Here is a 22,674-nt window from a genome sequence, read left to right on the forward strand (position 1 = left end):
TATCCATTGCAGTGCAAATTAAAGCTCCGTAATAACTCACACTTGGTAGTTCGATGTCAGCCTGGAGCATTATTGACAATGTTGATTGCAGGGCACCGAGTATGCATGTTTTTTTGGAGCTCTATATTTTGTTTTAACAGTGTGTGCGACTAAAACAAATATTAAATAAAGACTATACTAACTGGATTGTAAATAATTTTTTTTAAAAAACTCTTCATATGAGATTAGATTTGGAGTGAAATAACTGGTTCGGACAGGAGAATTGACTTCCAGCATGACACATGCTCTTTCATTACTCCATAACCCTGACCGGACTTAAAAAGTGTCAGGTTACACACGAGGGAAGTGATAAAAAGGAATTAGGATGGAAGAGAGTTTCACAGGTCTTAATTGGGCCTTCAATGATTTGTTTTATGAAGAATATTTATTTAAACGAGTGAGAATCATTTAAATGGGGGCAACAGTGAGATGGAGGGTTACGTCCGTACAGATAGTAATAGGATGCGTCTCACCTCTTCAACGCCAATATTTCCTCCGTTCACGGGATTTTAAAGGCGAATTATAATGAAACTTAAGCCGGGCTGGAGAGGTACATTTTGCCTCGCTGTATTGCATGTGAGGCCGTTTTGGCTCCATTCCTTCTACGGGATGAGAGAGAAGCAAAGATTTCGATAGAAGCAGAGCATGAGATGAGATCAGAGTGAGTGTATTCATGAGTGAGACACCCCCCCTTCTCTCTCTGTTCCTAAATCTATGTGGTATAGTGTTGTAGTCTCACTCACTGTCCTTCGAGTCCAAGTTCACCAACAAAGCCTCCGTTGCCCAACTGGCAGTCTTAATTTTTCATGTGCACCGAGGAAAGCAGGGTGCTGGGAAGAAAGAATGGCATGGGCATAAGGACAAAGCTAGTCTCCGGTTTGGTTCTCATGCTCTTCATTTCATCTCTCTCCGCTTCTCTTCTCCCCCCTCTCCTTCCCACTGCTTCCCACCGCCACACCTACGTACACTGAGGGACACATAATATAGAAACTGCAAATACTGCTGGGTAGAGATCAAATACCGATCATGCTGGGGGAGGAGTTAGATGTCAGCTCAGAGTGCAGCAGTGGATGCCAATCGGGTTGGACAGCTTACTTAGACCACTCCTCCTGTGGCTCCTCTCTGTCTCTAGAGTACAAGAAAGGTGATGACTCCTTGGAGGAGGTGGAGGAAGAAGACTTGTCCATGGTCTCCGATGCATCCTCTGGGCCTCCTCACTTTCTTGAACAGGATGAGCTCTCCCTCCGCTGTATCAACTCCCGCACTTGCTTGGAAGGAAATGGCTTGGCCAAGTGTGGTAGTGCCAAGAAGAGGCGAGTTGAGCCAGAACAGCAATGCCAGGAGCATTACTCTTCTCTGTTGGATGACACTGCCAGTTCACCTCTCCTCGGCCAACCCAAGGTATGTATGTGAATCTGGGTTATGTTCCACTTCGCTTGCTCTCGTTTGTCACTAACCTCTGAGGGTTCACTCGTATTGCAGGCCATCTTAGCTGGCGAGGACAGCAGCAGCTGCATGAAGACTCCCATGGAAGGGGATTTGGAGTTCTCTGGTGGCTTCTCAGCTACCCATTTCAAGGTACATATTTCTTTCTCCCATAAGCGCTCACTTCACAACATCTGCCGGTGTTGCTTTTTGTGTCTTAATTGGTAGTCAAATATTGAGCAGAGAAACAATACGACAGAAAAGCAAATGGGCTTCCTTCAATCCACTTCTCTAGTGAAGCCAATACCTGCAAGACCAGTTAAGAGATTTCCATGATCAGCATTGTCTCGTGTTAATAATAAATAAATCAGGTTACGCGTGTGGTGTGTTCTCTGACTCATTCTCGTTTGCTTTGGTTTGTTCGACTTCTATAGATGTCAAGGAAAGAAAGTGGAAAGAAGATTTGAAGAGATTGATCCTATATCCCCTGCTCAGTAGAAGAATCAGAAGGATGAATCTAAGAGATCTCAAAGAGATCTTGCTTAATTTTTTTTTGTCGTCTCACTCTCCGTCTCCTCTCTGTTATTTTTCTTGTGGCATGTCAATGTTGTTGGAAGCAAACAGTGGCATGCCAACGTAGTTGGAAGCAAGCACCCTAAGCAACAGAGGAGGAAAAACAGAAATAAACAGTCTTCTGTTTTCTTTATTTTTTTTTTTTAACTTCGTTTTTTTTGTCATGAATGGAGGTAACCACATGAGGCTCGGAGGTTTTGTACAGTTATGGATCCATACTTACCATGATCTTTCTCATTCAGCATCATCTCCAACTTTCCACGAGCACTCCAAATAGAACATGCCCATGGTCGATCCACAACCTTCCAGCCTGCCATCACGTGATTAGAAATATATCAGTTAACTAATTTATTTACTGCTACAATAATATTATAATGCACAGACCAAAAACCCTTATCCAATCAGCAAATTTCCCAAGTGCTACGACATACCAAATGGTGGACAACAAGAGTTACCATAGGATGTCGCTTGTCAACAGAAGTTACACTCGTAGTCACAGTCATAGTCGCTTTCATTATCAGCGTGACAGAGGAACAAAACACTTACCCGTTGATGGGTAAGATCGAAGATTTAACTCCCGATGAATGTTAACGAGTGGTACATGTCACTCTCTTGCGAAAAAATGGAAAAAGAAGAAAAAGTTGAACGTTTCCTGCGACTACGACTGCCTGCTGCTTTGTATCAAAAAGGACGCATGCATGACAAATTTATCCATAGGAGGTTTGATCCAACAACAAAGGACACGTGAAAGAGAAACATGGGTACCTTGTTTTGGCTTAAGTGCAATCCTTGTAGGATTCTTTTACTGTTTCCTGAAGGGCCCAAATTCTTTGAAATTTCCTTTCTTTTTCAAATTCTCTGAATTGCTATCCAATTGAAAGCGATATTGATACTAAAGCCTGGGCTTATTTCTCATTTGAGTGATCCTTTCACAGAGATGGAGAACACAGTGGTCTTTTCTTCCCAGTAGACATAGTACGGGGATAAAACAGTGTCTGTGTTTTTGAGGACAAAGTTCACAGGTGCTGCACCCTTTATTTAGTCTAACCAAAGCCTAGGTTTACTTGGTTAATTTGAAGGAAAATTCCAACAAGATGCCCTTGAGCAAGTGCCAGCCAGACCCCCATACAGGATACTTGTGAACTTTTAAATCTGAGATCCTTCCTTTAAATCTTCCATGCCCGGAGCATGTGGCAAATATAAATATAATGATCCCTCAACTCAATGAAGCTCAATATCTTCGTGTCTCCAAATTTTTTTTAAGGTCTAGTGCCTACAACACTGTCCCCTTTGGAACTGTCTTTGTCCATGTGTTCGTGCTACTATGTAATTAAATTAATTCTCCAGTCAATCATGCCCGTGGAGCACTTGGAGTTTGGAATGTTCACCCATTTCTACTGTTGTTCTCCTCAGTTTCATTTAAAAATAATCTATCAGCGGAGAGAGAACAGAAGACAACTAAATAAATGAGGGCCAGCCTTGCTGCAGTCACCTACGTGGTATGGAATAAACATCCCATTGTTTCCAATCACCCCAACCTTCTCCTAAACTCTCTCCATCATAAATGGATTTGGTTGTGCCATCAAGTTATCACCAGAGATGGGTCATTCATTGAGAGGATTGGGGAATGGCGAGGGTGTAGCACTTGCCTTGCATGTGTGCCCAACCATCACACTACTCTTCATGTGAGCACGTGCACAGTCACACAGGCACATACTCTCACATGCGCACATGTGCACGTGCAATTAATGCGTCTTTCGATGCCGGTCTCACCTCAAACACAGGCCTCATGTGCACTAGGTCTGAGGCTCTTAGCTCCATAGACTCTTAATCCGAGACATAAGCACAAGCGGAAGTAACATGCTACCTTGGTAATCCCGATCACCTTCTCAAAGCGTGATAGTAGATTTACTGACTATTGTTCAACAGCAGCAACGGAAGGCAAATTAATTCTTTGACCAGATTAGTTTCCATCTGAGAATGTTAAACCTGCATTCCTTTGAGTTTGTTGCATAGGAGAGCCCCAACCCCATGTAATCAATGCGCAAATCTGTTTAAAAGCGAAAGTGAGGCTCTTGATGATCTATTCATCAGGGAGCAAATGAAAACTAAATAAAAACTACCATCTTGAAGTCACTTTAAGGAGTCTTTCCTGCTCCAGAAATCTTAAAATCACTAAAGAAGAATCCCCCAAAAGGACGGTCAATCAAGGTCTGGGATAACTTATAAGAAGAGACATTATTAATGGGAAACATCAACCCTTGAAAACAGTTTTCAAATTGACCATATATCAATAGGAAGATTTTTCCTATTGAGAGAACTGTTCACTCCATCCTTTTTCCAAAGAAAAAAAAAGAAAAAGAAAGTTTTTTCCCCCACAATCTCTAGTTTGTCTTGCAATAATTTAACAGACTTAACAATCTATCAAGCGCAAAATATAAGGACAGGACAAAAGGGACCTGGCTGCAGAAAGTAATAAGAATGTCTGAGCAAATGAAGTTCATCACAAGGATGCAGCTTTTGACTTAGTCCAGGGATCCCACAAGTTCAAACAAGACTTAAACTAAGGCACAAACATATGCGACAAGAACCACAACGCCCCAACTTTATGACTGCTTTACTCATCATTATCGTCACCTTTATCAGCATCGCAGGCCACTCATCACGTGCTGGTTCTGATGTTCATTAGATAAATCACTCCGATCAAAAGCGCGAGGGATAATTTAGCAGAATTCATCGCTGGCAGTGGCTGGCAAGGCTATTCTAAACATCTGAAAGTTATTCCTTTCACTAAATTGATCTGGTCCAGGTTATTGATTGACGGGCCAATAAATCAATAGGAGTGTTCTGGCCAAATATCATAGATAGTCAGGTCACTAGTCAATGAATGATCCGACGTGTGCGCACTTCAAAGATCATTGGTGAAGAGGATAAGGAGGATTTGAAACACACTTCAAGAGATTTAGACGGGCGTTGGAGAGTCTTGATAAGCCACTCCAACACTTAAATTAGGATTTGCTTAAGGTATGAAAAATAGAGTGGGAAGAAGAAGCAAGCGAGAATTTGATGGTGCTGAAAAAGAGAGTGCGTGACCAAATCTGACAGTCGTTAGTTGTCTCTCTATCTACTAGGCACCACATGTTTGAAGGAGGGTATCTAAGGAATCAGATTTGACAACCACATAACCACTTCTCCATTCACCAATGCCACGTGTTCTAGAATATTCGCTATTGTTGTCTGCATCATTTGGAAAAATGGTCTCGTCAATGAGAGTTTAGTGTGAGTCAGATCGATGTTGAGTAGTCTTAAGAATAAATAAAGTCGACGACTAAAGCCGAGGCAGGGAGGATGTCGATGACTGAGACAGAGGTAGAGATATACTGGGATCTTAGATTAAAGCATGGAGGATGTCGATGACTGAGCTTGAGAGAGGATGATGCCGGGATCTGAGATTAAGATTGAGACACGGAGAGTATTAGCAATTAAGGTTGAGAGAGGTGCGATATCGAGATATGAGATTGAGGTGTGAAGGATGTCAGCAACTGAGGCCGAAACATGGAGAGTGTCGACGATTGAGGTTGAGAGAGGTGCGATGCCTAGATATGAGACTGAGGTGTGGAGAATATCGACGACTAAGGTTGAGACATAGAGAGCGTTGATGATTGAAGCCGAGAGAGGTGCGATGTAAGGATCTAAGACTGAGACGTGGAGAATGTTGACAACTGAAGCCAAGACATGAATGGTGCCAAATCTAGGACTGAGACTGAGAGGATGTCAATAATTGAGATCGAGACATGGAGGAATGTAGATTGAGAGAATGTTGAGATCTAAGCCTAAGAGGATGTCTAGTTCCGGAGCCAAGACATGGATGATGTCGGATTTTGAGGCCAAATAGTAGTAGTTGTCTTATCTTCAAGCAAATCCTTGGGATGAAGGCACTGAGAAGGTTCGATCAAATTCAAATCCCATCTGAACTAGGTCTGATTTTTTTTGCGTCAAGTTTAACTCATCTTACTTTGATTCACAGCACAACACCACTTTTGACCATATGAGTCACATGGGAGCTGCAGGATCCCACCACATCAAGGAGAATTTTGAGGAAAGCAAGAGGAATATAGTAGCTTCTCTTCGAACAGATAATTGGTTTTTAATTTCGTTCTTGAGCAACCATCTGACTTCCAAAGAGAGTCATGTCTTCTACTACATCAACTACATATCTTGGGCTCCACATCAACAGTGAAAATTTCATCATGGAGGCATCCTAGATAAATGCATTTGCTTTAGTCTCGGCTATTTTGTATTTTAACTATTCATCTTGTTATAGTAGTAACTAATTTTTATTGAAAGAGTTTAGGGAGTCCGTCCACCAGTGGCTGACGTATACGTAATATTATAGGAAGTGAACCAAGAGTTCTACGCTAAGTTTCAGTGGAACTAAGTTTATAGCGGGAAAAGTCGTGAATACATATGTGATTTTTTTCCCATCAATAAATAAATAAATCTTTGAGTCTCTTCTCTAAACAAATCATAAGTGGTTAACTAGTAGGTGTGCAGCAGGTATTCCAAGAGTAGCAATCCGGCTATATATTTGTCCCGTGATTTAGGCACCTGGGAAATTAACTGAAAAACAACTACGTAAGTGGTCGTTTTTGTCTTTGATGATTGTGACATGGCTCTGATGACCACTCCAAGTCGACTTTTGGACAATGACAAGTTTAGGTCATCCAATTCTCCAAGGTTTTGTTCTGAAGGAATGGGACTTCTAGCAAGAGGTGGACCACCCTAACTAAGCAGGACAACTAAGGGACAGCCTTAAGTTTTCCTTCAGTTCTGAGCTCTGACACCTCGTATCGAGACAGGATTCAACAGGTAATAACTGCTAAAATGTCCTAATATACAAATCAGAGTTCAAAACAATAATCAGAATATGTAAACAATTTACGAAGGGCAATGAACACTTTAGATTTCCAAACTGTAATTAGCCATAAAAAATAAAATAAAATGACTAAAAATGCTAAGGTTATTAAGAATTTAGATTATACTTTGATGTTCAAACCAACATAAGTAATCCAGAACTGGTCAGAGCTCCCACGACATCAAATTGTCATGTTTGATTAACATAATCAGGTATTTTGACCCTGCAAGCATAAGGGGACAAACATATTGCCAATACCCACCAAGTGAAGAGACGAATCAAGAAGCTCAAACTCAAGTGAAGAGACGAATCAAGATGCTCAAACTCTATTTTCCCAGGGAAAAAAAAGAAGCTGAATAAAATAGCATAACAAACATGTAAGATCTCTAAATATTTGTGTACCGCCTGGATGTAATGCAAGCTCAATCCAGGAACAAAATTTGTCTCTGAATCACAAAGGTCCATCAGCATCCTAGGAGAACTCTGGTCTCAGATCATATTCTGACTATCTACTCATTTCTGAAGTACAATTTATACAAACAAACCAATGCTTATTCTTCCAAATTAAGAATAATCATAGTCCTTCGTTTCCATTTTGAAGTAATATTTAGTTTCTACAGACAGTGGCATGAACAAAGCTCAAAAAACATAATTAACCATCAATTTCTAGCCTGGATGCATTACTAGTTCAATTATCCAAATCAGAATAAACTTCAACAACTAACCATCAATTATAGCATTTATTGATGCTGCTTGAGCAACATAGGGTGTCCCTCTTCTTGGGCCTTTGAATCCAGAAGTACTAGCGGAGGCCTAAGAAACCACTTGACCTCCTACATTAGTAATACTTACAATAGTATTGTTCAAACTTTCTTGAACATGAATAATTCCTTTTGGTATTCTACATCAATTCTTACGTGAACTAATACGTCCTATGTAAACCAATTAAGCCTTAGTAAGGAAATCTGCTAAGTGGTAACTTCCAAATTCATAGAAACCCTAGAAATTAAAATCGGCAATCTTAAGACAGATCCTTAGTCTGATAAACCTTAGTTTTATCAAACTAGAATTAAAAAAAAAAGGATAGGTGCATGGACTCAAGGGAAGCTGTTCTAACTCTATGGTTTCTGAATGCGACAGAAAATCACACTGACAAAAGAATTTTAAATTATTAAGAGTGTCTAGCATCATTAGCTACAAAGGTAGTTTGAAAATGAAAAAGCATGATGATGTTTGGTTGTTATTTGACTTGCGTATTTACAAAATTCTAAAACAAGAAAAATTGATGAGATAACATAAAATAAGTCAGAAGAAACCATTTTGCTTGTTTGTAAGCAAATCTAGCTTTTCCTGAATCATATCTGAGTTCTTCGAGTACTTCAAATGGAACTACATAAGTTTCAGAAATAGTTGATTAAATTGTTAAACCATTAGGATCTGGTTGTGGAGAATTCAAGTTTTTCTGCTACGGTGATTCTCAAGGGATTTGGATTTTCATAATATAAAAAGTGTCTATATAAGCTCGTTAGAATTTGTCACAGTAAATCCATTGAATCGAGATTAAAAAAAATAACAAATTTGTGAAATACAGATAATAAAAACTAAATGTGGTTATCTTAAGATGGTAACATGTATTGCTCTATGTTTCTCTCTTTAGTTCTCTTCACCAGAGATACTCCCCGTCTTCCCTGCAACTCCCATTATTTCAGAACCTTTTCTAATGCTAATTCATGATGCATCCTTTAGCTTCCTTCGATATCTGGAAATATTCACAATAATAGACTTATTGACAGGTGTAAGGAAGAAAACCGTCAGATAATGTCTCACGAGTCGCATTACTGAGATTTGGACAGACCTCAGTAATTTCTATGCAAGTTATAAAAGACATAGAGGAAAAAGGAAAAGCTTAATGGAGTTTCAGAAAGCAGTGGTTATTCCACCATCCTTCTCTCTGAAATTGCCAGGGTACGAAGTCATATCAATTCATTTGACTCAAAATTATATGCAGAATTGGTTCAGGTAGCAGATTGAGATCAAGGAATGGAAGCATCCTACAAACATAACTAAAGTCTGGTTCAGCACAAATCCTATAATTAAATGTAATATATAAACAATAAAACTGTCAAAATTTTTGATGAGAAAAATACTCCAATGTGAATCCAAAGGAACGAGAAGTGTGTTTTTTGTTTCTTACATTTCCAATTTTAACAAGGAACTATGACATTGTAACATTGTGAAACATGCATTCAAGTTAACTATGGCCGTATAAAGTTTTGTTACACCATGATTAAGCGCCGTTAGTACTTCTAGCATAAAAGTAAAATTTAAAAGCATAGAATTTGACTATCTCATACTTTGAAGTTTCCATGTCTTAATCTTTCTGATAGACCAATTAAACAACTCTTATGAAGACAAAATAATAACTGTTTGTGCTCGTGATAGAGGGCCCAGCAATATTATACTTAATTAAAGAGCGATTTACTCTTGATTTTATTGTTGGTTTACATATATTAAGCGAATATCACGTCCCTCATCATTAAGTCATATACACTTGCAAGAAGCAAAAGTTGGTATGGTGCTTTTAAAGTAGAAGACTTCCTTAATTGCATTGAGTCCCCATAGGAAAACATGAATAAAAGGAACTCCATCTACCATAATGGCTTCAAGAGCAAGTACAAATGCCCTCGGAGCTATGATGCAGCGGTAGGGTATCCAAGTTATCACCCTGGTATTCACGATTCGAGCCCCAGTTATGATGAATTTGTAAAAAAAATTTCTTCAAATGGGGCACGCAACTAAAAGATGTTGGGCTCCTGGGCTGTCCGCTGCGAACGCTTCCCGATTTATCCTCGTGGTCGGTGGGAAACTTCCGTGTGACCGGGCCGATCACCCAGGCTCGACGCTATCCAACCTGATTAATCATTTTTTTTTTCAAGAGCAAGTGCAATGCCCTCAGTGCGTAGCGCAGACGGTGGACGCATGACATCGCGTAATGGTCAGGGGTCGATTCTCAGGAACCGACCTGAGATTTATCCCACCATGTGTCTATGACCTCTAAAATGCATGGAAAGAATAATGAATGACGGAAACACTTAAAACTAGTGTTGAATAGAATATATATATATATATATATATATATATATATATATATATATATATATATAGAGAGAGAGAGAGAGAGAGAGAGAGAGAGAGAGAGAATTAGAAAACGAAGAGTAAATTAACTGAGGAAGAACAGTAATAACTAAATTTTTGCATTAATTGTTTCGAATGACTAGTGACCAAGGTGATACAAATAGAAAAATAGCTTTCATCTTGCTACTACTTTTATACAGTTTGTTGGAATATCGTCCTACCATGATAGCAGAACATATAACAAATTTGAAGTCTTTCTCACGGCTACTACTAAAAGAACGCCAAGGGCATTCAAAGAATTGCCATTACAACGGATGGTACCTCATAAACTAGGAATTTTTCACAAATTATATTGGATAATGGGCGTCATATTCAATTCGGGTCAATAAAACTTAGTAATTGCCATGTTTTGCTTTCTAATTCCATCACAAACAAACCAATCTCCTACATTATGTTCTTCCAATTGCAACTGAATTCTTATTGTTGAAGGGACCTTGTAAGATGACTCCTTGTTCACATAATACCAAGTTGGAGAATGATGATTTATTAAGTTCCCCCATGGACCAGAGTGGGTCTATAATATGGTGAAGTATTTTTATGCAGGTTGGAATGACTCTACAAAAGACCTTTCGTAAAAGATGGTAAAACTTGCCTACTGTGGACAAAATGAAGGCAGGAACGTCAGTTTGTCAAATCATCTCCCTGGTTTTTCCTATTCTTTTTTCTGGTGGAAATGGAATGTTTTTTCTCTATTCTCTTAGCAAACTGACCAAATGACTACTTCATGACTTCAAGATTCTGGCTTCCCTGTTTACAAAGATAACAAACTGTAGCACTCATTAAAGTCTCAACAAAAGGGATCAAAGATAAGCTGTATTGCCCCTCTTGGAGCGTTGAGGTATAGTAAGGACTGTTCATGCTTGTCACGGGCCGCCTTGACTGGCTTGCAAATGTTGGTAGAACAAAAAGTTAACGTTTACTCTTTAAATGTAAACTACCACCCCGTCATCTACCATGGTAGTCACATCAATGTTGGAGCAGTAGACATACTTAAGAGCTAGCATCAGGAAGAAAGAAACACCTTTTTTTTTCTATTTAACTTGAAGTATGGAAGAAGCCATACCCAATCCGATCTCTTCGTCTCCTCCAACCATCCACATCCGAGCTGTTAAAGTTGAGGTCGATCCCACCAGGTTGCATGGTCATCGTTCACCTGCTTTGGATAAAGAAAGCAACCAGGTCTAAGCACATTCAGTGGCGATGTACATAAATAGACGTGTAGATTGGGGGAGGTGTGGAGGAATACGACTACAAAACGATAAAGTGCCTCCCCAAGAGGAGTACGGGCGAAGTATTAACAGTCGATGGGGGAGGTGCTTACGAAAAAAATTACTGTCACTGGATCCGCCATGGCCCCGCTTCAATTCGGCGCTGGTGCGTGCAGACCTCTCTCAACGCCAACCAAACAACAACTTTAATAACGACATATGTTCGGCGGTCACCGTCCGCCATGGGCGTCGAGAGTAGCCATTAAAAGCCCGACTTAGAGCGCACCCTCTCCCTCCACGAATACTCTTCCCTCCATCCCTCCCCTATCATTTCAGCGGCAGAACGGCCGGCGATGTCGCCGCCGCTGTTCCTCCTACTCCCGCCGCTACCGCCCATTCCCCCACTCGCGGTGCCGCGGGAGATCCGCCGGATGGTGAGGCTCACTTTCCCGACCGCCCTCCTCACCCTCATCGGCTACGGAATCTTTTTCACTTTCGGTCTCCTCCGCGACCTCTTCCGCAAGCTCCTCAACTGGTCCAAGTCCGACGACCCCAAGGTGTTTGCTCTTTTCTCCTCCACCGCCAGACTTTTCGCCGGTCGCATCAGGGTTAAAGGATCGAGTTTTTTTGCTTTCTGGCAGGGTTATGCGCCCATATGTCCGGCGTTCGAGGATTTCTACACCCGTCGCATCTACCACCGCATCCAGGTCGGTCCAATTTCCTTTTGGCATTTTGTTCTTCTGCATCTTCTTCCTCTTCGGAATTGTTAGGATCTTTGTGCTTTGAGTGGAAGTGAAGTGCTGATTTTTGTCTTAGTCAGATCGAAAAGCCGAATTTCTTAAACGGTTCAACTCGCACAAATGCCCGAACCCGGTTCAATTAATCTTCCCGGAAGACGCCAGCAGATGCTGCTTGGCGCCGCCGCCGCCGCCCCACGCGTTTGTTCGTATTACCACCGGGGAGGCGGGCCAGCGGCGGAGAAACGACACGCTTCTGGAAGGCAAAAGGAAGAGTAGGAAAAGGACGTAGTTTTTTTGGTTTATCTTCATCGTTCAGGGTGGATCATCTGCGTCCAGTTTCGTTCGGCTCGGATCGGTCAATGATTCAATTTCTTTTGAATCAAATGACATCGATGCTCAGGATCTTGTAACCTATATACGCTCTCTCTTTTACATGCCGCAATTTTCTTTTGAATGCGTCTCTTTGCTCGGGTCAATGAAAATTTTTCTTAATCGACGTGATTGATGTTGGAAGAGACTTTGTTTAGCTTGTGCTTAGCACGTCCAACTAGTGTAGGCTTCTTTTGGGAGAGGGAGTCTTCTCGCATCAAGTTGTCAGTTAGCTTGGTCAGCATATGGTATTTGGTTTTCTGGTCCGTCAATGGAGATCCAATATTTTTTTCTAGGTTAGAGAATCTTCATAATTTTAATCCACTAATATTTGTTTTTGTTGCTGTTATCCTTCTTTTTTTATTATATTTTGGATTTGTTTGGGTGTTGCAAAGGTTCTCTTGAACCAATTGCTGTATTCAGTCCTAGTATGTATTCTCCCAGTTCATTACTAGGCGAATAGCAAAAGACTTGACACATGCATGAGGCTGTGGCTGAGTTTCAATTTGCTCTGACGAAGAAGTTGTGGACTATAATTAACTTGAATTAAATTGGAGTTAGGTGGGTGACAAGGAGATGTAGAGGTGCCTCAGTAGAAGGGTTGTGATACAGAATGATTTGGGTAAGGCGATGATGTTTCAGATGATCAGTGAACATGTTTGTTTGAATGGCAGGATTGTTTTGGCCGCCCAATTGCGAGTGCACCGGATGCTTGGATCGATGTGGTTGAGCGTTACTCCAATGACAATAACAAGACTCTACAGTATGTTAATTTTGCATTGATGTCAATCCCATCATGATTTAAAAAAAAAAGGAAAAAAAAAAGAAAGATATTGTTCGAACCAAGAGGAGTTATTCATTGCAATCCGTTCATGTATGCAGCCGAACTACAAACACAACAAGGTGCCTCAACCTCGGATCATACAACTATCTTGGTTTTGCAGCAGGAGACGAGTACTGCACACCTCGTGTGATCGAATCTCTCGAGAGTTATGCTCCTACTACTTGCAGCTCTCGGGCTGATGCAGGTATGTAGAGTTTTCTCCTTGAAAAAGTCTAAAGAATTCATTTTTCCCCTAAAGAGGTCGGGCTTCTGCTTGATAAGGGACCACTAAGTTGCATACTGAACTTGAGGAGTTGATAGCACGATTTGTGGGGAAACCTGCGGCTATTACTTTTGGCATGGGATATGTGACAAACTCTTCCATAATTCCTGCTTTAGTTGGAGAGGTTCATACTCAATTTTAACTTGTTTTTCTTCACATGTTCATGCAATCGGGTATCCAAAATGAGTTTATGTGAGTGCTAATTCATACTCTTGTACTCGAACAGGGTGGTCTAATCATTAGTGATTCATTCAACCATAATTCCATCGTCAATGGTGCTCGAGCTTCTGGTGCCACGGTTATGGTTTTCCAACACAACGGTGAGCTCTGCACATTGAGCACGACATGTTGTTGAGCTTTTCTCAATTCGATTAAATTGTTGACGAATTGATGTTACTGAGCTCCCCTCCAGGATTTTATCAAAGGCTTATTTTGGATGGCAGGTCCGTCTCAGTTGGAAGAATTGCTGAGAAAGCAGATAGTTAAGGGGCAGCCTGACACTGGCGAACCATGGAAGAAGATAATGGTCATTGTGGAAGGAATATACAGTATGGAAGGAGAGTTCTCTAAGCTGCCTGAGATAGTAGCTATCTGCAAGAAGTACAAGGTTTGTCAAAGTTCCATGTTGAGATTCGACTCTAACACATATTCACCATTTTCTATCCACTTAACCACATATTTTCTACGAGTATGGAGTAACAGCTATTGTCTTTCTGGGTCAGGCATACATATATTTGGACGAGGCACACAGCATAGGCGCTGTTGGAAAATCTGGCAGAGGTGTTTGTGAGCTCCTCGGGGTGGATCCAGCTGATGTTGATATCATGATGGGAACTTTTACCAAGTCATTTGGGTCCTGTGGAGGCTATATTGCAGCTTCAGAGGTTTACCTCTTGAATAACTTAGTGCTTAATGTGATGTATCTCTGTCCTAAGGCGTGTTAATATGAATTGAACCATTTTGTTTCTCAGGATATCATTCAGTACCTCAGGTACGCTTGCCCAGCTCATCTCTATGCCACGTCCATGTCGCCACCAGCAGTTCAACAAGTAATATCTGCAATCAAGGTTGTTCTTGGGGAAGATGGATCAAACAGAGGTGAGGGTTTACAGCCACAGCAAACCCCCGGTCACTTTGTAATGACACCTAAGCACAACTTGCTTTATGGTTAAACCAGGAGCCAAGAAACTTGCACAGATTCGCGAGAGCAGCAACTACTTCCGATCAGAACTTAAGAAGACGGGCTTTGTGGTTCTTGGCGACAATGACTCACCAGTCATGTCTATTATGCTATACAACTTAGCTAAACTCCCTGCTTTTTCTCGTGAATGCTTAAGGCAGAATGTAAGTTCTGGCTAGGCAGTGCCGCCATGTTTTGTGCTGCGATATAAGATCATATCATTTGCGTTGCTAGTTCTGATCAATGATCGATCTTTCTTGTAGGTTGCGGTTGTGATTGTAGCATACCCTGCAACCCCGGTTTTGCTTGCCAGGGCCAGGATCTGCATATCAGCTTCCCATACCAGGGAAGACCTGATAAGAGGCTTGAAGGTAAAGAAAATTTTTTCTAAAGATTGCCAATTAGTTTGTGGGATGAATTTTCCAGACTTTGATTATTCTATCTTGAGCTGTTTGGAAAGAGACCAGTCAGACATGGTTGTTTAATTTAACGAGACAGAGTTAGATCAGAAGTCTTTTTCCAATCCTTGTTGCATAATTCTTTTCAGGTCATCAGCGAAGTTGGTGATCTTGTAGGGGCGAAGTGCCTCCCTGCCGAACCAGAGAAGATAAAGTTTGATTGAGAGAAAACAAAGACAGAAACAAAAGAAATACATGTTACCTACATATATATTTAATTCTGTCATTCCCTTTTGATCATCGAAAATAGATTACTTGTTTGGGCAAAGCCTTGTTCATATGTTATTTTCCGATTTACCTCCTCAAATGGGCCGACGATGTGGAATTCCTGATAGATTCTACTTTTTACTACAATTGTTCATATGTTATTTCATATTTATGAAAAGCGAATATTTTGTAATTCTCTGACTGCTGTTTATATAAATTCTTTTTATTAATAAAATTTTATGTAAAGGGTGTGAATAAGTAGACTATAGCTTCCAAATAATTTTAATCATCACACGGACAAGAGTTTTGAGATTTTAGTTGAAGTGAATGTTAAAGGAGCACCTTTTTGTTTTTTGCAATCACTAGAGAACGGCAGGCATCTCATATGAAGTTTTGTGTATAACTTAATTTTTTTAATCCTTTTCTTATCTACATGTAATAACTTTTTTTCTCTTTTTTCTTAAAATAAAATTATATCTTCTCTCTTCTATTGTTACACGTAATAATCACTGTAATATTGATGTTATAATATTATAATAGCTATTATATAGTAGTTACTATAACTATGTAGTAACTACTATAACTGTGAAGTAGCTACTATAACTGTGCAGTAGTTGTTATAACAGTGAAATAGCTGCTACAATTATGTAGTAGCTATTATAACTGTGAAGTAGCTACTATAACTGTGTAGTAGTTAATATAACGTTATAGCAGCTATTATGTAATAGCTGTTACAACTGTGAAGTAGCTACTACAACTGTAAAGTAGCTGCTGCAACTGTGAAGTAGCTATTATAATGGTGCAGTAGCTGCTATAACGGTGTAGTGACTGCTATAACGGTGTAGTGACTGCTACAACAGTACAGTGCTTGCTATAATTGTGCTATAGCTGTTATAATATTGTAGCAGCTATAACTGCTACAACTGTACAGTAGCTGCTACAACTCAGTAGCTATATAATAACTACTACACTTTGTAGCAACTACATTACCTTTAAAAATCAACACCGTGATTATTGTATGCAATCATAGGAGAGAGAAATGAGTTGTTTATTTTAATTTAAGAGGAAAGAGAGAAAAATTGTTATATGCAGATGAGAAACAGATTTTAAAAAATTAGGTTTTGGTCATGTTGGATTTCGCTCATAGTTGTGCAAGATGCATCAGGAAGCATATCAATTTCATGTGTGTGTGTATATATATATAGCGATAGCCTACGTGGTCACTTGATGTGACTTTGATCCAAATTTTTTAATATCTCTCATCTGCATATAATAATTCTCTTCTCTCTTTTGCATATAAAGTGGTACTAGTTTGTATTTTTTTTTTCTCTCTCTCTCTCTTGCATGCAAAGTGGTACTAGCTTCTACAAACCAACACCAACATTGGAGCTGATATTTAAAGATCAGCTCCAACGTGTTAGTCATTAAAGACCAACACCAAAGCAGCACTAACATGGTGTTGGTTTGCACACGTTGGTGTTGGTTTATGCAAAGCAGCACTAACGTGTTGCTGCAGTTGACATCAATGATCAAACCTGAGTTTTGATGAATGACAAGTGGATTAAAATTAGATGTGTTGTGTGACCTAAGCTTTCTACCAAGTGTGCAGGACTTGATTGGTCTGACACCAGGCTGAAATCCAGCTAGGTCTAGAGGACCTAATAGCTGACGTAGAAGTCCAGATAAGTCAAGAAGTGACTCGATATCTAGTGGGAAGTCTGGTACGGTTCGCGGGATCTGATAGTTGGCTGAAGTCCAATTGGGTCTGTGGACTTGAAAACTGGCGGGAAGACCTGGTGGACCGAGGTAGAGTCAAGTGATTATGCAAGGTAAATAAGGTAAGTCATTAGATGAGAGTGATCTAGTGAGGACAAGTTCCAATTTGAGATTTTAGGCGCAGGTTCAATTTATGTCTATTTCAGAAACCTAAATTGAGACACTGACTAGATTCTGGTCTTAGAGAGGCATGATCTAATTGCTTGTTTGCTTATTTTTATTATGCTAACTTTATTTTATAGGTTAGATATTTTGTGTTGGACTAACACATTTTGTAGGACAAAATGAGTACAAAAATATCTCGGGTGAACAATACCCGATGCACCTTCACCCAATAGAAGGCACCTTGAGTTAGGCGATGGAAGGCGCCTTTGGTTGGATAAAATTAGACTTTGTCAATGATAAAAGGCGGGCTATTCAGGATAAGAGTTTACCTATGGAAGGCACCTCTAGTGCTATGGAAGACGCCTTCAACACTCAATAAAAGAGGGTCTCGATCAAGGATTCTAAACAACTCATACACAACTCTTCTACAAGTCGTTGTGCATCCGTTCAACACTCCGATTGCTCCAACTTTATGCTGCTACTCTACTATGACGCTGTTGCGTCTGACTACTATTGAGAAGTCATCCAACACCGAGCCTGATCCAATCATCTACAAGTGTTGGGTAACGAAGTTTTCTTTGTGTACTTAATTATTGCTTAAAAGGAAAATGTAGCTTGTTATACTTATCCTATCTTTTCTATTATACTCGTTTTCCTCTTCTAGCGGATTCAGAAGAGGATTATCATGAATTGTCCATCAATATGGTCTACAGGATCGTGGGTCTTGAAGTAGGAGTCGCCGAGGCTCCAAACCAAGTAACTGATCAAGTTTTTGCTTGTTTTGTTTTCGTGTTTAGTTTTTCGCTGTGTACTTATTTTGTAAAATGAAAAAGAAAAGTTTTTAAAACTATGTGATTCCCCCCCCCCCCCCCCCCCCCCCTCTCATGTGTGTAACCATCCAACAAGTTTTATCAAAGCCCTGTTAACTCTGAATTGGTGCAACTACCAATCAAGCAGGGAATTTATTTGACTATTCTTTTTTTGCTTTAACTTTTCGATTTTAGGTTTTTTCGAATCAATCTGAATTGGCACTGTTTCCTCTTCAAATAAATTTTTTGCTTTAATTTTTGTAAATTGCTCGAATTGGCGTAACACCAATCGAGTCCTTTTTTTCTTCTCCAGCACAATTAATCTAAGACTAAGTCTTGGTACTTCTTTCTGGTTTTCTATTTCAGTAATCACATGGCACAAAATGAAAGCTTCAACACCACGCACCCGCCACTCTTCACTGGAAACGACTTCTCATATTAGAAGAGGAGAATGGAAGTATACCTCAAGACGGACATCGACCAGTGGTTCTCGATCCGTCGTGGGTACCAGGCATCGATTGACGAAGCTACCAAAACACCCGTGGATCCGAGGAATTAGAACCCAGACATGAGGAGGAAAGCTCATATCGACTCCAAAGCACTAAACACCCTCCAATGCAGATTGACCAAGGAGGAACTCGACGGATTCGATCCATTTGAAAATACAAAGGAGCTCTGGGGAAAACTAATCGAATAACACGAGGGCACCAGCGACACAAAGATAACAAAAAGAGACTTCCTATTAAATTCCTTATTTAATATCAAAATACAGGATGGAGAAATGACAATGTAACTCCACATGAGGATCAAAGACATCCTCAACGGTCTGCACCTTATCGACCATGAACTTCAAATCGGGACGTTATAATTTATTCTTTAAATTTGTTTCCCTGAAATGCACTATGGGCATCTATAATGGATGCCTATAAAGTTTTGAAAAACCTAAAAAATTTAAAGTAGATGAATTATTCTGTGAACTTGAGCTGCATGAACAAACTAACACCAAAAAGACTGAGAAAGGTGTAGCTTTCCTTGTAGATTTTACAAAGCAGACAGAAAAACTCTAAACTAGAGACAGAATATGAGTTTGACCCAGACTTAGATACAGAAGAGCAATTGGTGAACATGATAAGGAGAATGTTCATCATAAAAAAGAATGACTTTAGCACAAAGGACCTTTAAAAGATAATCAAGCACAACATCAGCAAATCAAGCATTACCTGTTTTGGATGCAACAAAAAGGGCCACTACAAGCACGAGTGTTCGAACATCAAGGAAGATAAACTCAAGAAACTCAATGAAAAGAAGGCACTCAAGCGACTTGGGACGAGTCATCTTCGGAGGAATTGATAATGACGAACCGAAGCACAACAACTATCTGGCACTGATGTCAACCAGACCATAATCAAAAAGCGAATCGGAATAAGATGAAGAGTCAGAATACGAGTTGAGCCACGAGTCCATTCTCGTTTCCGAAGATTCCACTAAGGTAAACTCTGTTCTAAGCTCTATAATTTTCAAAATTATTTCATGTCTACATAAGAAATTATCTACTGTTGAAAGTCAATTCAGAATACCAAACTTGAAGAAGAACAACTTAAAGAAGAATAACCGAAGCACTTAGTAAAGAAAAAAGGAGCTAAAAGAACAACTTGAATCAAACCCTAAATCAAGTCATCTTGAAAATTCAATTCAGAATACCAAACTTGAAGAAGAAAATTCCAAATTAAAATCTGAAATATTAAATTTTAAAAGCCTACTTGAAAAATTTACAACAAGATCCAAAAATCTTAACTTTATTCTTGGATTACAAAGAGTTGTCTATAACAAATCCGGACTCAGATATAAAAACATCTCGAATAAAATATTTATATCACTCGTAACCCAAAACAATAAACTAACCAAAGCATGAGTTCCAAAAGCTTATCTAACCAAGCAAGTAGGACTCAATTAATACTATGTATCCAAAAAAAAATCATTACCTAAAACCAAATCAAAATAAACCAAATAATTTAAACTCAAAAATAAAAATCAAAACTACTAATTCAAATCCAAACCTAAAATATAAAATAAAATAAAATAAAAAACTAAATCAAAGAACTACAAATTCAACTTAAACTTAAACTATAATCAAGTTTATTATAACTATAAAATATATCGATATAAACCTAAAACTTAAAATAAACCCAACTTCAAGAATTCAGGGGGAGGCACCAAACTAGTTGACACCTCCAAAATAATAGTTTACCCAGTTGGATAATTAGGCCTAGATAAATTAGGGACTAATTTAACTTGACAAACGGTACTAGAGAAGTTTGGGATGATAGTATGTTAGGGAAGCTCTATCTATGTATGTTTAGGAAGAATCCTATGTGTTTGGCCTGATGCATTTGGCTTAGTAGAACTAACTGAAGCTACGTCTTATCAATCTAAACTGGTTAGACCAAAGTTTTGTATTAAGTTCTTTGGGAAGGGCTATTTGAAAAATCTTGAAGCACACAGTTACTATAATGATGTCCATGTGACTTACCACAACCTAGAAATTTATTCAAAGAATGCTACTTGATTAACCCAAAGCTAAACTTGAATCTAACCCAAGTTAAACCAACCCCTAAAAATCTAACTTAACTCATCTCACAAAATGATAGGATACCTAGATGATTAGATTAATAAAATTTAAATTTAACCTAAAACCAAAACATTGACTTAAATTCTAAATTAAATTAAATTAAATTAAAACTTAAATTAAACTTAACTTAAACTTAAATTAAAACTTAAAATTAAACTTAAATTAAAGAAAAATTTAAACTTAAAATTAAAACTTAAATTAAAAACTTAAACTATGATTTAAATTTAAAAATTAAAAACTTAAATTAAAATTAAAACTTAAATTAAAGGGTTTTCTTTTAACTTGAATTTTCTTGGGTAAAACTAACCTAAACAAAATTGACTTAATGTCTTCATAATTAAATAATCACTCCTACTTTTTGTAGGAAACTAAATGGATATTAGATAGTGATTGCTCCCAATAATGACCGGGGATCAAATAATGTTAATAAAATCGACATTTAAAAGACTAATAACTATTATCTTTGGAAATAACAGTAAATTTAAGGTAATTGGAATAGGTAACATAGAACTTAAATCAAATTTTACTATTTATAAAGTATTACTTGTTGATTATTTTAAATTTAATTTACTTAGCATTAGTCAATTATGTGATTCTGGTTATAAGATTAAGTTCTTATCCTCTGAATGCTTGATCAAGCATACGGACAAGCCTAACATAAGATTTAAAGGGTTTAGAAGAGACAATATCTATGCAATTAACCTAACTAGCTCCACAACCTCACTTAAGTTGTTATTTGACATAAAAGGAGGAAACCTAGCTATAGCATAGAAGATTATCTCCCACACTCACTTTAAAAACTTCACCAAACTAAATGTTTAGTTAGAGGACTACCAAAACTACCCAACTTAGACTCAACAATTTGTAATACTTGTCAACAAGAAAAATAGACCAAATCAGTCCACAAACCAACTAAGCAAATTCAAACCAATTCACCACTTGAATTATTACACTTAGATTTATTTGGCTCGCATGAGATTAAATGTATTAATGGAAGCTTATACTATCTAGTAATAATTGATGATTACTCAAGATTCACTTGGATAAATTTTTTAAAAAATAAAGATAAAATATTTGAAATATTTAGTGACTTTTGTAAACAAACTGAAAATGAAAAAGACTTTATAATCAAAAGAATTTGGAGTGATAATGGTGGAAAATTTAAAAACCATAGGTTTACAAAATTATACTTAGAAAATGGCTATCACCAAGAATTCTCATGTCCTAATATACCTCAACAAAATAGAATAGTTGAAAGAAAAAATAGAACCCTCCAATAAGCCACTAGGATAATGTTTAATGAATACCAACTACCAAAATATTTCTAGGTAGAAGTTGTTAGTACAACTTGTTATGTATAAAATAGAACAACAATAAATAAGAAAAATAATAAAACCCCATTTGAAATTTACTATGATAAAATACCTAATATCAAATATTTTAAAGTATTTAGATGTTCAGTTTACATATTAAATACAAGAGAATGTTTAGGAAAATTTACCTCAAAAGAAAAATAAAATTTTTGTTGGATACTCAATAATAGTAGAGGGTATAGAGTTTATAATAAAAATATCCTAAGAATTGAAAAAACAACAAATATAAAATTTGATGAATCTAATTCTAAAGAAACTAACTCAAATCAAACTCAACCTCAACCAATTGACTTTATTAGAGCTAGCATTGATCTAGAGGGAGCATGTGAAAACCTAAATCAAATAGATGAACATGAAGATGAACAAAATCAACTATAAGAAAATGAACAAATATAAATTGAATCTAGAATAATAAGAGTTAGCACAGACCATCCAGTTGAACAAATAATAGGTGACCCAGACTTAAAGATTCAAATTAGATTATCATTTAGAAACCTAAGTCAAATATCCTTAATTTCTAAAATTAAACCTAAAATGATAGAAGAATCTCTACTTGACCCATACTAG

The 22,674-nt window shown here is 38.3% G+C and overlaps 2 protein-coding genes and 1 long non-coding RNA gene across 3 annotated transcripts; 2 read left to right on the top strand and 1 right to left on the bottom strand.

Moving 5' to 3' along the window:
• Nucleotides 1–559: 559 nt before the first annotated feature.
• LOC122027794 (protein SOB FIVE-LIKE 5-like) lies at nt 560–2,258 on the top strand. The gene is made up of 4 exons (XM_042586802.1): nt 560–1,440; nt 1,522–1,617; nt 1,708–1,782; nt 1,899–2,258. Exons 1-4 carry the CDS (start codon nt 1,066–1,068, stop codon nt 1,929–1,931), a joined length of 579 nt encoding a protein of 192 aa, XP_042442736.1. The 5' UTR covers nt 560–1,065; the 3' UTR covers nt 1,932–2,258.
• Nucleotides 2,259–8,204: 5,946 nt separating this feature from the next.
• On the bottom strand, nt 8,205–11,610 carry LOC122027793. The gene is made up of 3 exons (XR_006124520.1): nt 11,469–11,610; nt 11,211–11,300; nt 8,205–8,711 (listed from the first exon to the last, which is right to left on the bottom strand). It is a non-coding gene; the product is annotated as an uncharacterized LOC122027793 (long non-coding RNA).
• Nucleotides 11,611–11,708: 98 nt separating this feature from the next.
• On the top strand, nt 11,709–15,616 carry LOC122027792 (long chain base biosynthesis protein 2a-like). Its single transcript, XM_042586801.1, has 12 exons — nt 11,709–11,912; nt 11,997–12,062; nt 13,139–13,227; nt 13,347–13,492; nt 13,570–13,694; nt 13,797–13,890; nt 14,014–14,177; nt 14,293–14,454; nt 14,542–14,668; nt 14,748–14,914; nt 15,014–15,121; nt 15,298–15,616. The coding sequence occupies exons 1-12, from the start codon at nt 11,709–11,711 to the stop codon at nt 15,370–15,372; spliced, it is 1,527 nt and encodes a 508-aa protein (XP_042442735.1). The 3' UTR covers nt 15,373–15,616.
• Nucleotides 15,617–22,674: the final 7,058 nt, after the last annotated feature.

The sequence above is a fragment of the Zingiber officinale genome, chromosome 10A, assembly GCF_018446385.1.
Source record: "Zingiber officinale cultivar Zhangliang chromosome 10A, Zo_v1.1, whole genome shotgun sequence".
Taxonomy (NCBI): Eukaryota; Viridiplantae; Streptophyta; class Magnoliopsida; order Zingiberales; family Zingiberaceae; genus Zingiber; species Zingiber officinale.